At 39.4% G+C, this 17565-nt stretch overlaps 1 protein-coding gene across 1 annotated transcript; it reads left to right on the plus strand.

Annotated features, from left to right (window-relative positions):
• Positions 1-656: 656 nt before the first annotated feature.
• Positions 657-3716, plus strand: LOC116250969 (CBS domain-containing protein CBSX6). The gene is made up of 2 exons (XM_031624994.2): positions 657-1533; positions 2706-3716. The coding sequence occupies exons 1-2, from the start codon at positions 1196-1198 to the stop codon at positions 3574-3576; spliced, it is 1209 nt and encodes a 402-aa protein (XP_031480854.1). The 5' UTR covers positions 657-1195; the 3' UTR covers positions 3577-3716.
• The last annotated feature ends 13849 nt before the right edge of the window (positions 3717-17565 follow it).

Below are 17565 nucleotides of genomic sequence, written 5' to 3' on the forward strand. Positions count from 1 at the left end.
TTTCCTTTGAATAATGAGACGTCGTTGAACTCATGTTTGTTCGGAGTTTTTAGTTTTCTGAAAGCTATAGACTAGCATGATCCAAATTAGAATACAAGCTAAATTGGATTATAACAGCAATTCCAACGTCACTTTTTCTATCATATGTGTTAGTATTCGAAATCACATTTTTACTTTCCTGATGACTGGTCAGGGACGAGACCCACTAAGCATGAGAAATTATGATTTCAATTTCAGCGGTTTGCTGTATAACTCAGTGTTTTTTAAACTTTGGTTTCTGTTTCTTATTGGAAACCTTGAAAACTGATTTTTTGTAAGTTTGGGAAATTATTTAAATTTTAAATTAATTTAAGTGAGTTTTTATTAATATATTGGCCGATTCGGTCTCATATCAGTTGAATTTTCAAGAGTGTCATAACAGCAGCCGTCATATTAATAACAAGGATATAACTTTGTTAAAATATTGACGATTATCATATTTCGACTTCATAAAAATAGTGCAATGTGGCTGGTTCACCACTTCTCGTTGTAAATTTATTTGTTTGATATTTTCAAGAAAAGTGTACCAGATATCCGAAAATTTGGAACTATGAGATCCGTATATACAAATAAGGAAAAGTGGGCCGGCGACTGACTACGAAGCTGCAATCAGAGTGTCCGCCGTGGATCTGACATTATCCGTCAGCGTTTCTCAGGCTGCCAAATTTTTGATGCAGACCATGCATTGGTAGTTTCTCTCTCTCATCCGGCAACCATTGTCCGGAAGACCCACCGGAAAATCTTACTCGCGGGATCAAGAGCCCATTTCCCCCACCGCCCTTCATATAACAAGGAACAGGAAACAAGCCAAAAGCCAGTGGTATTTTGAGAGAGAGAGAGAGAGAGAGAGAGAGCGCAAATCCTCAATCCCCTTCATCGGATCCTCTTAAATCCTTTAATCGGGCTCTTGGCCGTTAGAATTTGCGGGGGTTTGCTGCTACCATTTTGGGAAAGAAGGGGAGGAATAGATAGAAGGTAGTTCTTGATGGGAAGCTCTCTAACAGCATGGATCCTTTCATCCTCAATCCTCCAAAATCTTTAGGTGTATTTCTCCTCTTGTTGATCCTGCTGCACTCCCTCTTATAACGAGTGATACCAACCTCCCTATTTCTCGAGTCCTTGATTTCTTGAGGGCTCTTTTGGGCGTCGGATCGGCATGGCTGCCGTGTTTCTGTACCACGTGGTAGGGGACCTGACGGTGGGGAAGCCGGAGCTGGTGGAGTTTTGTGAGACGGAGACGGTGGAATCGGCCATCAGAGCGCTCGTCACCTGCACGGAGGGCGGAATTCCGGTGTGGAAAAAGCAGCCGAAGGGGGTCGAGTCCGGCGTGGCGAAGCAGCAGCGGTTTGTGGGCATTGTAAATTCGATGGACATCGTCGCCTTCCTCGCCAGAGAGAGCAGCTTGGTGGATCGGGAAGCGGCTCTGAGGACGCCTGTTTCAGAGATGATCGTCCCCAATAACTCGGTTCTCAAGCTGGTCGACGCCGGAACCCGGTGAGAAATTGGACTCTGTTGCGGCGTTTTGTGAGTAACGGCTGAGAAAAATTTCGATGCGCTGCTCGTTTACTTTGTTTATGGTTCTGCATTATGGTGGATTATATGAGTTCATGTTGAGTTTTATACTGGTAGTTCTTTGTTGGTAATTCCTTGGTGTTCTTGGGAAATCTTCCATGGGCCAGATTCATTTTTGTTCGTTAATTTTTTCTTTTCCCCCATAGTTCTTTGCAGATACTTCCTTTGGCCTAGATGGATTATTTTATTGTCTTATTGGATATTGTCACACACTGGTTGTTTGTTTATAGTTGTCGAATTTTTGAATCACGCGTAGTTGATAGCTGAATAATATTTTTTTTAGTTCCCTAAAGTTCAAAAATCTGCAAATTAATTAAAGGAAAACTTGATCTGGCTTGTTGATTTGCAGGTCTGATGCTCTATATATATTTGTCCACATTTGTTCACGTAATATCTACTAAGAAAAGTTATTACATCATTTCTCCTTCTTTCAGTTTATAAGATTTCATTGCCTTCATTGTTTCTTCTCTATTTTTGGGAGGGGGCTGGACTTCTCTCGATTGTTTGCAATTTGATAAAGTCTCAGGTGCATATCCGTGAGGATGGTTGTGGTTTATTGCTTTCCAACATGTAGAGGTTACATGCTTTTCCAATAGTATGAGCGCTAAACATTCAAGCGGAGCTCACATAATCATTCAATATCAGATTTTTTCAGATAATGAGGTTTGTACTAAAAGTTGAGCTCTCTATAAAGAGTTTGTGCCTTTTTATATAAAGGAACTTCTTTTTATCCTCTAAAAGGGAAGGGCCCCTACAGCTGTTTCACTTGGAGAACGGCTTCTGCCATGGATTGTTTCCTCGTTCTTTTGAGGTCTCTCAGAAGTTCAATAGAAATTAGCTGTTGGCTTTTTTCGAGAATGCAAGCTTTGGTTTCAACAATTGTAGAGGTAATGTTTGTTGCGATTATTCGATTAATTATTTGAGGTAATTGGTAGCTCGGAGCACGTTCAATTTTTATCAATTGTAAGTTTTGAACTTTGTGAACTCTTTTCTTGGTGTACCCATTGAATGAATGCTGTTAAAAGAATTATTGTTTAAGCATCGAAACATATTTGTTTCATGTCTACTGTTTAACTTTCTGTGATAATGAACAGATTGATAGATGCTCTGGAAATGATGAAACAGGGAGTCAGACGACTTCTGGTACCTAGAAGCACTGCATGGAGAGGCATGAGCAAACGCTTCTCTATCCTTTACAATGGGAAATGGCTCAAAAACATTGAGACTTCAAGCAATGCTGGCAACAGCAGCAATAACAGGTTTTCCTCAACCAGCTCAAGAAAAAGTTGGTGTTGCTTGTCTAGGGAAGATGTTATCCGCTTCCTTATAGGTTGTCTTGGTGCTCTGGCTCCTCTTCCACTCTCCTCTATTTCCTCCCTCTGTGCTGTCACTCCAAATTTTCTCTCTATGGATGCTTCCTCTCCTGCAATTCGTGCCTCCGAATCGAGGAACCATGATCCAAGTGCTGTTGCCGTTGTAGAACATTTGAGAGATGGCGACATGAAAATCATAGGAGAGATATCAGCATGTAAACTCTGGAAGTGTGACTACTTGTCTGCTGCGTGGTCGCTCGCTAACCTGTCAGCTGGAGAGTTCGTCACTGGTGTTGAGAATCATTCACCCTTGTCAATTTCCGACATCTCAATCACTAGTCCTGCAGAGAGCAATGGAGGGGGGTCTCGAGCTCAGAGGTTTAGCAGCAGGAGCATTGGTTTCTTTAGCTCGCAAGTGAACCTCAGCCATGGCATTGGACGAATATGCCAAGCGAGGACCACTCCATTAACTTGCAAGACCTCGAGCTCGTTGGCTGCGGTAATGGCACAGATGCTCTCTCATCGTGCTACTCACGTGTGGGTGACAGCAGATCAAGACGAGGAAGTTTTGGTGGGAATGGTGACTTATAATGATATACTTCGTGCGGTCACTAGACCTCCAAATTCAATCTCTGCATCTGCCTCAGTATAAGGCATTTCGCTGAAGTTGGTAAGTTCTTTGTTACTGTCTTTTCGTTGTTGGTATATGTTGTGGAGGTACTATATTCAGACGATAGCTTATCATTGTTGCTGCGTTCGTTATGAATAAACACGATGTTCTGTGTACATAAATTTGTCAATCTTGCTTCAAATGTTTAGCAGAAATTGCGTATGTAATGTGACAGTGATGAAGTGGGGAGCCTTCCCAGAGACAGATCTCATATTTAGTTTCTCTGAATCCAGTCACAGATCTCAAGTGCTGGTGTATTCTTTACCTTTTTGCAAAATGAGTCATCTTCGAACATCTTACCCTTTCTTGCACAGCTGCACCATCTAAGTTATGTACTCCCCATCCCCCACTAATGCAACCCAGCGTCTGGTTGAAGCAGCATGTAAAATAAGAGATTGGTCGAAACTGCTCTGTTCATGTAGCAACTCTTGACCAGTAGAGCGGAAGACAAACTGCCGTCATCTCATCCCCTTTGAACCTAGTACAACTTGTTTAGCCATGGGGACTCTGTTAATTGGATCATGGCAGAGGGATCTCTTTGTTCACTTATCTAGTGTATGAGGTGATCTACAGTCTAGATCTTAGATCCCGACTTTTTTAAGTTCTTGGTTTTTAACAATGATTTCCCTGGTTTGATAGATGCATGGATTGCAACATGAATTAGTGATCAGCTGTATTTTTACTTCATGAATCTTGAGTTAGGCCTCTTTCCCTCTAATTATAGGTCCATTCCACTTGAGGAGATAGTTAAGAATGTCAACGGAGTGGATTTGAATCAGGTATCTGACCGAATTGTTTGAAATAAATCGGATGTGGAAAACAATTTTAGATCTGATTAAGAAATCACATCGGATTTTGGTTTTAAAAATTCATATCCAGAATTTATATACAGATTCAGATCTAAGCAAATGTCTGTTCGGACAATTAACTATTATGTGAACTTAGATATCCAAATCCGATCTGAATCTAGGTACGTGATTCAGAGTTTAGATATCCGATTCCAAGAAGTAATATCTGATCCGGTCTGGAGTTTACATATCCGAGTCTGACAAGTAATATCCCATGGATGTAATTAGCTTCAATTGATTGGTCCAGTGTGATTTGAAGTTGATATCCCATGTTAATAAATAAATGTATATTTTCTATAAAAGTTCATTTACGAACGACTAGTTCTACCGCACAAAACATTTAATCGCATGAAGTCATTGGGCATTTTTCCATTTGATTATAATATGAAACCAAATTGATTTGATTACTATATGTACTGAACCTAAGACAACAAAATTTAACTTATTTAAGAGTAAATAACTAAAATTGTATAAAAAACCGTAAGTATAACTCAAAAACTACTATTTTCTAAATAGCTTTAACATAAAACAATATTAACAAGATAAATTAATTGCATAAGAATAATATATATTTGAGACTAAAAATCAATATTCCAAATATGTGTTTTGTTATGCAACAAAATTTCGATTAGTTAATTAAACAAGTGTATTCCATTAAGCAAGTGGATTATTGGATCAAATAAACTGCAATACGATTGATTAGTTAGTCCAAATAAAAAAATAATTAAGGCAATATAAAACATCTCATTTAAAGATTGTTAAAACTTCAAATTGTTTATAATCGAGAACTAATAGTACAAAATAACATTAATATGAAAAAGTTAGTATTCTGGGAACAAGATTAATTAAAAAATCAAGGAATTATATATGCAAGTTAATAGTCAAATCGAAATCTCTTTGGTAAACATATGAACAAAACATATGAAAACCCTTGAATTTGATGAGCAGATCGCAAAGGTTGTATTATATAAATAATTTTAATATTTAATAGTTGCATAATAGCAGAAAATACTATTTTATATTCAAATCATTATAATTAGGTTGTTTACCTAGTTAAGGTTAATATATAAAAAACAAAAGGCAAGTCACTTTGTTTCATCAATTAATAAAAAATGTTGGCATCATCAAATACTACATCAGTCTTAAACTTTCATAGGTGACGACAATCATTTTTATTTAATGGAAAATTATTTTGTTCGAATAATTTATTAGACATTTTGTATAATTAAACAATTTTATTTAATCAAACAATTATTTTTATCAAACCGATGAACCAAGCAAGTTTTCTTAAATAATGTACTTGTCTAGTAGAAAATAAATGACACTTGAATAAGTAAAATCTCTTCGAATTTTACTTTGTTTTACAAATATATAAAATTCATATTAACAAGTATGTCTAATATGAAAAAAAACATAACTCATCATAAATTAAGCATACAATTAAGGAACGTAAGATACTTGCCTAGTATGAGCTAATATTTTTCTAGCTCTGCTTAAAGAACAAAAAACTATTTAAAACTTAAAATCATCATAGCTCTGCTTTGTTAAAATTTAAAATATGAAAAATGTAAAGCAAGTTACTTTTTACAATTAAATGGTAAAGGAATTTGGCACGCCCAGTATGGAGGACTCAAAATTTTCATTAATATATAATTTGCCGGTTTGACAACAAAAATTTTAACTAATGGAAAGTTAGTCTTCTTAGTCATTTTGGTTTGTCTAATCAGACATTTACATAATAAAGCAAATTATTTTAATTAAGATTTCCTTAAATATTATATTTCTTTCATATGAAATAATATATCACAACTTAATTAGGAATGCACAATGAAAAATAATATAGTTGATCATAAAAAAAATGAAGGGGAATTGATTTTGTTTATGGAGGCCTTAGGCAAACCTGTTTCTTTTATGTCCTTGAGAAAACACATTGAGATAATTGTTCTTTTTATCCCCAACAATAGAGACCATCTGTTGGCAATTTAATACAATTTACTTAAAATTGAAGAAATGGAAAATTAATTTTTGAATGATTGTCATACGCATTTAAATTGGATGTCAGATCGGTTTTGGTGGTGAATTTAATAGTAAAGTTCCAAATATATCTGGATTTCAAATTTAAAAGTTGGATTGCAATTGGATTCAATTCTTCAAAAGCTGTATGGGATCAGATCTTGAATTCAGAACTCGGATATGGATTTGAATCAGATTTTAAAATTAAAACTCAAATTCAAACCGGAATCGGGTTTCAAATTTAAAAATCAGAGTCGGATTTAGATTGGACTCAAATTTCAAATGTGGAAGTCAAATTCAGATATGGTATAAAAATTCTTTTCATTTGCATTTGAATCCGAATTCGGATCCCAAAATGAAGATATCTGAAAGATCGAATATGGTAAAAGGTCTTGGCTGATTCAAATCCGATCATTTGACATCCTTAAAGAAGTTCATAAGACCTTCTATTTTTTTTTTTAGTTAGTAGGAAAAATGTTTTTAGGGTGAGATATTGGCCATGTTAGCTAATCTAACACTATTAAGGACAAGGCCATTAAGCAAATATTATGGCTGATATCTAGTTTGGAGTCCAATGTCTGTCGAAGATTCGATAAAGATTTCAATCCGATTATATATAAACGTAAAAACTTATGCTAGTTAGATTTAAATTTAGTTTAAAAAACAAAACAAATTCCAAACTGAAATCCAATTACATGAAATTTGATGAAGTCAAATATGAAAGGGGTGTCCAAATCACAAGCATTTACATCCGTAGTTGCGTTAACTGTTTTTCTTTATGTACGCACTAGCGGAGGCAGAAATTTTGGCCGGTGGAAGCACTAGTTCAATAATCTTAATGTTTTAAAGGATATATATATATATATACAAACAACCAAATAAATAAATTTATGAGGCTGATGTGGTCAATTGCCCACACTAGCCACCATGTGGCTCCACCACTGTATGTATATACGTATAGATATATACCCCTACTCATTATGCTTTTTTGTCTTGATGTGTACTGCATAATCAGACATGAGACTAGATAAATAATAATACTAAGAGTGTGGGCACAAAGGTCGCTTTCCAAACCAAGGTGTTGTAGACAAACTGTTCTGGAGTTTCAATGTCCTCCAACCAAAGGGCATGTAATTACACATGCTGCCTAATATTGTTTTGGTAAAATATGTTTTCACTGAAACACATGAATGCAGTTTTGAAATTCGTATAAACACCTTGTATTTTAAGAAATTTAATCCACCTCACATCTTCGTGATGCCTAGGACATGCTTCTATAAGGCGGCCCATTAAATTTAATTTCCTGTTTGTTTGGATGGAGGAAATGAACACAAATGGTTGTCATTTCCGTGTACGGTTGGCCAATTAGGCCTCGTTTGATGCACAGAAAAAAGAATGTGCATTGTGAGAATTTTATCTCGCTCGTACTGTTTTCTCACACTTTGTCAAACACAGAGAATTTTACCCTGTGTTTTTCATTGAATTTGAAAAAAAATCCAGGTCCCACTTTTTTCCACCGTAATTTTTTCTTGAAAATTTTATTGTCTTTTTTTGATGGAAAATGGCATACAATGGAAGAAAAAAATGTGTAAAATAACACAAGATGATGAAAATAATTATCTTTTTCTCATTGTTTTCCTATCAATTGCTTGCCTAAAAAAGATCAATGGTATTTGTCCAGTATCTAAGTGTCTAGCATCTGCACACACACACACACACACATATAAAAGCTGAAATCTTCCAACTTATATTCCCTCATCCAATCATGGGTGCCCCATGTAATGTATAAAGTGGATGTAATTGAGAAGATTTGTAGATGCTTTGTATCATATGCATCGATCTGTGTGCCACATGTAATGACCCTATTTTTTTTTAGACTTTTTCTTTTTTTTTTCAAAAATCTAAAGTCATTTTGAATTAAAATGAAAGCACTTTGGAAAATAACTTGCTCGCTCCGGATAAGAGAAGGCTCGCTCCGAGGAGAAGAGTCATGACTCGCAACTCGCTCACCCCTTCTCCCGAAGTTACGGGGTCATTTTGCCGAGTTCCTTAGACATGGTTCTCTCCCAATCTTAAAGAACAAAAGGAAGCCCAATAGCTAGCTCTTCAGGTAGGGCAGCTCTGGTTGATAGCTCGGGTTCTGGTCTTGGAGCTGGAGCTGGGCTGAACGGTATCCATAATCCAACTTCTTAAACGATTAGGTAACGTTACCCACTAAATTTAAACTATTAACATTTAATAGTGATTTAAATTAAACCTTCAAACTGTAGAGAATACAAAAGTCATTTAAAATTTCTAAATCACACGATGCAAATTGTGACATTGACAGGTTAAGTAGCATTAGATCATTACAAAATGAAATTGCCTCACTACCATCCACTCTACTCACCCATCACCTGAAAATAGTAAATCGGGGTGAGAACTTGAAAAGTTCTCACTATGTCATCCATGCCTCATTCATTCAACACACAAGTGACAATCAATTATTGATCTGACATCAGTTCATGAACTCAAGAGAGTTAAGGACATGATTTCATAACAAATACAGAATGGTACAATAATTTAATGCACAATCAATGCACTTCCATATCTCTTCATGTGCAAAGGGAATGCATAAGGTCTTACAACGTGCCAAGTTCTACCATATAACAAGCACATCATAGTCACCATATCAATAAGCATGCATGTGTAAACTAACTATGCATTTTCTGTTCAGACCAAGAAGTGATGACGGTAAGAATATAGGCTCAAGGCACACTGCTAGTGGCAAAATTGTACACTCAAAAGCACAAGCTAGCGGAACTAAAAAAAAATGCACAAAAAGAAAGAAAAAGGTGCATATAAAGTGGTCTCAAGTGGTCTCAACACAACAAACAATGCATTGCAATAGTTCACATACCAAGATATGCAATGGTTCACTTATGTATTCTTTTTAATGGTTAAACTTTAAATTTCATTTTTATTATTATTTTAGTAATAGTTAAAAATGGAGGAGTTTATACTGTGAAAGGCTGAAGGATTCTCTGTCCAAACCATGATGGAAAGATCCAGAAATTATATATATATATATATATATATATATATATATATATATTGGAAGGGGGTGGGGGCAAAGATAACCCGAATTGTATGTCTAGGTGCAGCTGCTGGTGCCAATCAATGAAGTGATGCAACAATATTGCCTTTCCCAACCCGAACCTTACCTATCTTGTTAGACCTGTCCCGTTCCTAGTCATACATGGGAATTGCCTTGCCTTGGCCTTCTTTCCGACCTTGACCTACCAATCAATGTCTTCTACAAATACCAAAATGTGCTTATTTTATTTTCTTTGAGAAAAACCAATCTTTCTAGTAAAATCCATGTTGTTGCTTCACCTACATATATGTATATATGTATGTGTGTTTGTACAGGATCCTTGGATTTTTTCATCCCAGTTTGGATGGAGAAATCCTTACGCCTCTCCTCTCACAGCATACTCTTTGATGGAACGCATTGAAGGGTGCGTTTAGTCATGCATGGTGTTGATTCCTTTTATTTTTTACAAGTAAAAATGACCATTTTACCCTTCATAAATGAGATTTTAAACTGATGTTTCTTAGAGAAATTTAAACATGGGGGCCATGAACTATATAAGAGAAAACCATATGGCCTAAGTATCTGAAACTAGGGCCCGGACCATCCAGGTTGTCACAACCTATAAAAATGACTATTTTGCTTCGGTAACCCCTATTTTGCCTCATTTTACTATGATTTTGTTGGATGGTCATGAAAATCTTGAGAATTTTCTTACCCAAGATTAATCAATGTTATTTCCATCTATACAAGTCATCGAAAACTTTGATAAGAAGTTTACCGGCTTACATTTGATAGAAATGGTCTAAAAATGGTCAATTTCCACTACTTTCGACCATTTCTTACATTTGAACACCTGAATAAACTCATGATAGGATATTCTTAATGTCATTAGAGTATTTCTAGCTCTATTTATAGTTTTCAAGCATGAATTCTAATATTAGAAAAACCATTTTTAAGATATGATATGTCATTTCCCCCATCATCACCATTTGTATGTGATTCGAGTGAGTAGCCTGAACTAAGTTGTGATCATGCTCTTTAGTGTAGGATGTGATTATTTCTGCCTTCACTTTGAATAATTCCATCTCATATTGAGCATAATTAGTTTTCTAGTCACTCATAGAGTGTTTAGCTCTAGGCATTGTCACTAGTGATTTATGAATTATTTTTTCTGAGAAATTTTGATTACCAGTTTTCAATCCAATTGCACAGATAGACATAGTGAAACTGGAGGAGAGTATCAGCATGTTCAATTTTGACAGATAAGCCCAAAATCTCTTTTCTTATTTCATCGTTCACATTTTCATTTACAAAGTCAAATACAACTTGGTCAATTTTGAAAAATGCCAAAAGCAAATTGAAGAATTCTTTAGTCAAACTTGCATGCCTTCGAAATTGAACTCAGATGTCCCAGTGTGGTCAGACAACATAACCAGGTTGCATCAAGGCAAAATTGTCATTTGTTCACAAATACATTATTTTTATAAGCCTAGTTTTTGAGTTACATAAACCTAACTTATGATATTTCTGCAACAAACCTGAGCCTAGAAAGGCTCACACGGGGCCTAAGCCTATTTAGAATTGAGTTTAACTAGGTTGGAACCCTATTGAACCTGTTGACCATAATTGAACCCAGTTTGACTTGAGCACAACTTGACTTGTGGCCAACTAAGTCTAGACCTAGACTAAGGCTAGGTCCAACTCTTGAGCACATAGTCTGAGCCTATAGAACCCATACTGAGCCCAGTTTGCATGCTCAGATATCAGATTATTGATTCAGATCATAATATTAGAACTCAGACAAGTAATTTGCTTTGGTGCATATCCGAACTTCAATTTCAGATCTTCAAAACTAAATTCAACGACCCAAATCTTGATCTAGACTTTTGATCCAAGTCATATGTACAATTTCTTCTTCAAATTTTAATTTATATCTTTTGCCATACCTAAGTCATGATTTGAGTCTGCCTGAGAGTAGTGCTTAGTTCCAAATAACCAAGTGCTCGCACATGTCAGCCATTTAACTTTTTAGATAGATGACACATGTCATCAATTTGTGTTTTCTAAAGAGAGAGTCAAGGAGTCTGCGCCACTCAGGAGGAGGTCACATTGCAAAAATTAACAAAGATTAAATACATTTAGGTGCTCGATTTCTGTATTATGTAGAGAATCTACAAACTAATTAGAATTGATTTGGTACAGTTTTTATCATTTCAAATGTAACCACAAAGTCATCAAGTCAATCATGTTTTTTGTGATTTCTGTATTATTCATGTTTCATCTCTAAGTTTGCAATGTCGTAACTTTTTATCCCATGAATGTTTTTTCAATTTGTTAATTTCCGTTGATTTTTTGTTATGTAAGAGACTACGGACCAATTTTCAGATCAATCCAAGTTGATTTGATAGGTTTTAGTTTAATCAAATATGGCTGTTCAACCTGTTTTATGGGTTCTGTTTTTCTACAATTCTAAGTTTTTGTCATAGGTTCACGGTCTTATACCTTTCCCGTTTGAGGAGATTTTCAATTCTAGCACTTGGAGTCGATTGTTCTGTCTATAAAAGATCTTTTCACCAAACTTTGTATCAATCTAATATGGTTAACATAAATTTTGAATTCATTAAAGTCAATTTAAATGCAAGTTTAGCATCTAGCTTGATTTCTCGTAAACATTGTTAAAATTTATTTAGGGTCTAACATCAAACTAACACGTCTAAGCTTGCAAATGACAGTTTGGTGTGTTTGTTTATAATCTTTTGCATTGTGGATCTTGTTATACTATTACGTATATTGTATTCGATTTTTAACAGTATAATACATCATCTGATTTTAAAATCTACATTTGAATTCACTAGGAGTTCAAGTTGGTTCATCACATGTCTCGAGATAGTAGTCCATGCATGTGAACTTACAATTAGATTATAATTGTAATTTGCAAATCATGCAGATTATAATTAGATGTGTTGTCTGGTGTTTTATTTTGTAATGTTTGATATGCAGTCATATAGCTTGCTTTTTGCTTTGCATCATGCATTCAAATTTAAACCATGAACTTACAATTAGGTATATATGAGAATCAAGTTGGATTGATCAGCTTCATGCATGTGCTAATAGTCACTTGGTCTAAATCGACTTTCATGAACATACATGTCTGCACTCTTTCAACATTGAACCTGTTTTCCAAAATAATGGGCTCAAATATGGTTGAGGTCTAAACTTACCTACACCATGTTAGGTCCATTCGATGCCTCAACCAAGACTAGACGTTGAGCCCGCTACAACCAATCTGATCCTAACCCATGTTGGAACTAAGCTGCAAACCCTGATCCTACCTATGCTTATCAAATGCGACCCCCTTTGACCAAAGGTAGGTTTAACCGTGTGAATCTTGAATGGATCTCACAAATTGGATTTTAAACCTTTCATAAATTGGACCTCCATCTGGACCTCACATTGGGAATTTGGATCTAGATTTTAATGAGTGTATATCATGATCTTAGATCTTATAAAAATTGGATTTTTATTTGGGGTTTTGATCTCAACATTAGATTTGAATCCCATCTTCCATTTCAGATCTTAGGACTTTAATTTCAAAACCATGTTATTTATGCATCTTTCAATTTATGCACTTTAATTTTTGAGGATCCACGTAGATTTTCAAAATTTCAATCTCTTTCAAAATTAAGGCACATTTTTTTGCATTTATGATTTAGACAACAATCATAATTTAAAATCTAAAATATTTAGTATAGTCTTTGATCTGATTATCTTTGGTAAAGACATAAAGAACAGTAACATCTCGTATCTACAGGTCAAGTCCATATGGAGGCAAGTACATTTTTTGAACTTTTCCAATACTAACAGTTATATGTAAAATTATGAAAATTTGCATATAAACACGTCCAATGATTAGATGTCCAGATGGCTTCTCTCTCTTTCTCTTCTTTTTCTTCGAGATGGCTGTACCTCGGTCGCCTTCTTCGGATGCTAGCATCATTTTCTTTGGCTCCATCAGACTTCCTTGGCCTGGGCCTGCTGGTCCTGGTACGCGGGGTCCGCCTTTCTCAGTGGAGGTCCCGCAGATCCTCAGCCCAGGTGGTATGCCGCATCAATGCTCTTCGATGGCCAAGCTCCTGCCTTCACAGCTCCCACCCTTGCTTCCCTCATCGCGGAAGTCAGCCTCACCTTCGCGATGGAGTCCTGCCTGCTCTTTGCCGCGCTCCCCTGAGGTACCTTGCTTGCCCCTTTCTTTTTCAGCTTCGCCAGTTGGGGTCTCTCACGCGTCCACCTTGGGATGCCCCGACCCGGTGTTGTCTGCTGCTCAGTCTGACCTTGGCGACGTTCGGCCCTCTGCACTGTCACTGTTAGTTGCCTACCCGTCTACAGGGTATCGCCCCCTGGAGATCGCTGTTGTTGCTTGCTCTTGCTCGACTGAGGCCTCCGCTGTCTTGACCCCAGGCGCCTCATCACCCCCAGTCAGCTCAGCTCCCTCGGTTGCCTGTTCCCTGATCCTTGCATTTGTTACTGGCCCCCCTCTGCCCCCTCTACCACTCAGGACATCCTCCTTTCCCCATCTACTATGTATTTCTTCCGTTTCTTTTGACAGTAGCTTTACAACCGACTTGTCTTCCCTACATTTACTGCTCCCTTGGCTCAGTCGCGGCTCTCTTCGCAACCCCGCCTGCCTACCCCTCCCACCTGATAGCCCTGTCCTCCCCCACTTCCCTTCCATTGACACTTTTCCCCCCGCCTTGCGGTCTGATTCCGCATCCACCGCTGCCCCCCCCCCCTCTCTCTCCTGCTCAGTTGTCTGGTACCACCTCTAGACCTGTTGTTTGTCTCTTTCTGCCCGATAGGTTGCCACCTGTTGCGCCCTTGTTGGACGCTGAGCTTAGCATCTCCCTTCCAGATGCGCTTGCCGCTCTTCAGGTCTCTCTTCCGCTGGAGCAACTTGAGTTGTTGCATTCTTCTTTTGTTGCCGTTGTCGCACCGGTCTCCCATTCCAGCCTTGCCAGGTTGCGGTGGGAATTGCGTAGGATTGAGGCTTCTGCAGCCTCTATCCTCCCTCCCGGTACTGTTAGGATGGCCAAGCGTGCGTCGCATCACATGGTTTCCCCATGAAGGTAGCTTGTTGGAACGTGTGGGGTCTAAGTGCTCGTTATCGGCGTAGATATCTCTCTTCTTGGGTCCGTCAGCATGGACCTTCAGTGCTTATTGTGGTTGAGACCAAGTTGTCTGTCATCTCCCATGCTTGTGTTTGTACTTTGTTGCATCAACCGTCCTTCGGGTTCCTGCCGGCTAACGGTGTCGCTGGCGGCAGGCATCCTGCTGGCTTGGTCTCCACCTCTTACGGGGGTTGTTGTGCATGTTAGTAGATACTCTATCTCGGCTTCTCTCGATGGCCTTTGGCCCAATGGCCCGGTCTTAGTTACCGTGATCTATGGTCCTTGCGTTGGGGCTTTGCATGACCAGCTGTGGGCTGAATTGCATCATGTTCGTCAGCTTGCTGCCTCGCCTTGGCTGTTGGCAGGAGACTTCAATTGTTTGCTTAGCCCTACTGACTCGTCCTCCCCTATCGCTTCGGGTCCGTCTATGTCTACTTTTCGATCGTTTGTTGATGAGTTTGGTCTGTTTGACATGCCTCTGGATAATGGTAAGTTTACTTGGTCCAACAATAAGAACCCCCTATTCTTCGTAGGCTGGACCGTGTCTTTCTCTCGCCTGAGTTGTTCTCTGCTTTTCCGTCGTCCTCCTTGGTTCTTGGACCGAGGCACTTGTCTGATCATGCTCCGTTGTTCCTTTCCCTTCTTCGGGGTAGGGCTGGTACCGGGCGCCAGGTTCCGTTTTGAGATTTGGTGGCTCTGAGATGATTCTTTTGTGGCTGCCATCCCTAATTGGTGGGCTCGCACCGTCAATGGTAGGTGGGCCGCTTTCAGGCTCTCGCGGAAGTTGCACTCCATCAGGAAAAAGGTCTTCGCTTGGAAGCGTATTTTTTGGAGCGGCAAATTTTCTGAGGTATCCGTTTGGGATGATGAGATCTTGTCCCTCCAGTCTTCTGACAATATTTCTGCGGACCAATCTTCTCGTCTTCAGTGTCTTGCCCAGGAGTGGCGGATTAGGGAGTCCATCCACTGGCAGCAGCGTTCTAGGCTAGGTTGGCTTGCGCACGGAGACCAGAATTCTAGATTCTTCCACTTGACTGCCTCTCAAAGGCGCCGTCAGACGTTGCTCCAGTCCATGGTTATCGGGCACGGAGTTTTTCTTGGTGATGACATTCTTCCGGCTTTGATTGCTCATTTTCAGGATTTTTACTCTAAGCCGCTTCGCTTCCGTGCTCCGCTGCTGGATTTTCACCTCTCCTCCCTCTCTATCTTGTGTGCGATCTCTCCGGAGTGGCCCTTCCTGCACCAAGAGATCAAGAACGCTGTTTGGGCCCTTAGCTCTGGCAAGGCGCCCGGCATCGATGGTTTCTCTATAGAATTTTTTCATACCTTTTGGGATGCTTGTAGCGCTGATGTGTATGCTTTTTGTGATGAGTTTGCCTCTAGTTCCATTTTCCTTAAGGATTTTAATCAGGCTACATGCGTCTTAGTGCCTAAACGCCCTAACCCTATGGACGTCACTCATTTCCGCCCGATCTCCATCTTAGGCACGCCTTACAAAATTATTGCTAAGCTGCTCTCTTTGCGGCTTGCGCCGGTCATGCCTTCTATTATTAACCTCTTCCAGGTTGCTTTCATTAAGGGTCGGCGTTTGCAAGACGCTGTTGTCCTGGCCAATGAGGTTGTTCACTCTCTTTACTGTCTGCGGCTTCCTTCCTTCATCCTTAAATTGGACATATCTAAGGCCTTTGACTCGGTTAGTTGGGAGTTCCTTTCTGACCTCCTCACCCGTCTTCCTTTTGGTCTGTCGTTCAGAGAGTTGATCCTTTCGCTTGTCACTGGGGCCCAGCTTGCAGTCTCCTTCAATGGGAAATGTGGCGATTTCTTCTGTATCGGGCGTGGCCTCCGTCAGGGTTGTCCGCTATCGCCCTTGCTTTTCAACTTGGTCGCCGAGAGCTTTTCTGCTCTATTTCAGCACGCAACGGTCGTTGGCTTCCTCACGCCGCATTCGCTCCTCCACTTACAGACCTTCTCCACCCTTCAGTATGCTGATGACTTTCTCGTGTTCGGCAATGCTTCCCACCAACAGATAGTGAGAACTTGGCTCATCCTCCGGGTTTTTGAGCTCATCTCGGGTCTTTCTTTCAATTCCGCTAAATGTCACCTTTCCGTCATTCACGCGGATCCAGCTTCGGTACTTCTCGCTGAAGCGTGCTTTGGGTGTAAGACTGCTGGCCTGCCCATGGACTACTTGGGGCTTCAGATTATGTTGTCGCCTCCTTCACCCTCCTTTTGGGATGGAGTGGAGCAGAAGCTTATTGATCGCCTTCAATATTGGCAAGAAAAATTGCTTTCTCTCCCACACCGTATTACTCTTGCTAGACACTGTCTTGCGTCTGTCCCCTTCCATGCTCTGGCCGTCTATCGGCCTCCTGTGGCTGTCTTTAGTAGGTTTGATAAGATTATTTGTAAGTTTATCTGGAATGGGGATCGACCTTCGGATCGCCTTATGCATTGGGATGTGGTTGTCTTTCCGCGTCTTCTTGGGGGTGCTGAGGTTACCAACCTTAGTCGGGCATGCGAGTCTTCTCTATGTTCTTGGTGGTGGCGTCTGGCAACTGAGCATTCTCCCATCACCCAATTCATTTGTTCCAAATTCGACTTGCCTTCCCCTAGTGTTTGGAACTGTTTCATCTCTCACCCCTCTCCTTCTCACTTTTGGAAAGACATGCTTTCTGCCCTTCCTCTTTTCCTATGCCTTGCTTACCTCTCTTCGCCAACATCCCCTTCCTGGCCTCTCTCACCTACCCGCTAGTTCACTTTCTCTTCTTGCTACCTTCTCTTCAGGGTGATGGCGCATTTGGGAGGAGCGCAACAACAAGGTCTTCAGGGACACCTTCTCTTCGTCAGATGGTGTGGCTCGTCTTGTGCA

The sequence above is a fragment of the Nymphaea colorata genome, chromosome 3 (genome assembly GCF_008831285.2).
Source record: "Nymphaea colorata isolate Beijing-Zhang1983 chromosome 3, ASM883128v2, whole genome shotgun sequence".
NCBI classification, from domain to species: domain Eukaryota; kingdom Viridiplantae; phylum Streptophyta; class Magnoliopsida; order Nymphaeales; family Nymphaeaceae; genus Nymphaea; species Nymphaea colorata.

Coding starts and splice junctions, on each gene's coding strand:
- LOC116250969 (XM_031624994.2), top strand. CDS start 1,196: ATGGCTGCCGTGTTTCTGTACCACGTGGTAGGGGACCTGACGGTGGGG. Junction 1,534..2,705: donor CTGGTCGACGCCGGAACCCG/GTGAGAAATTGG, acceptor GATAATGAACAG/ATTGATAGATGCTCTGGAAA.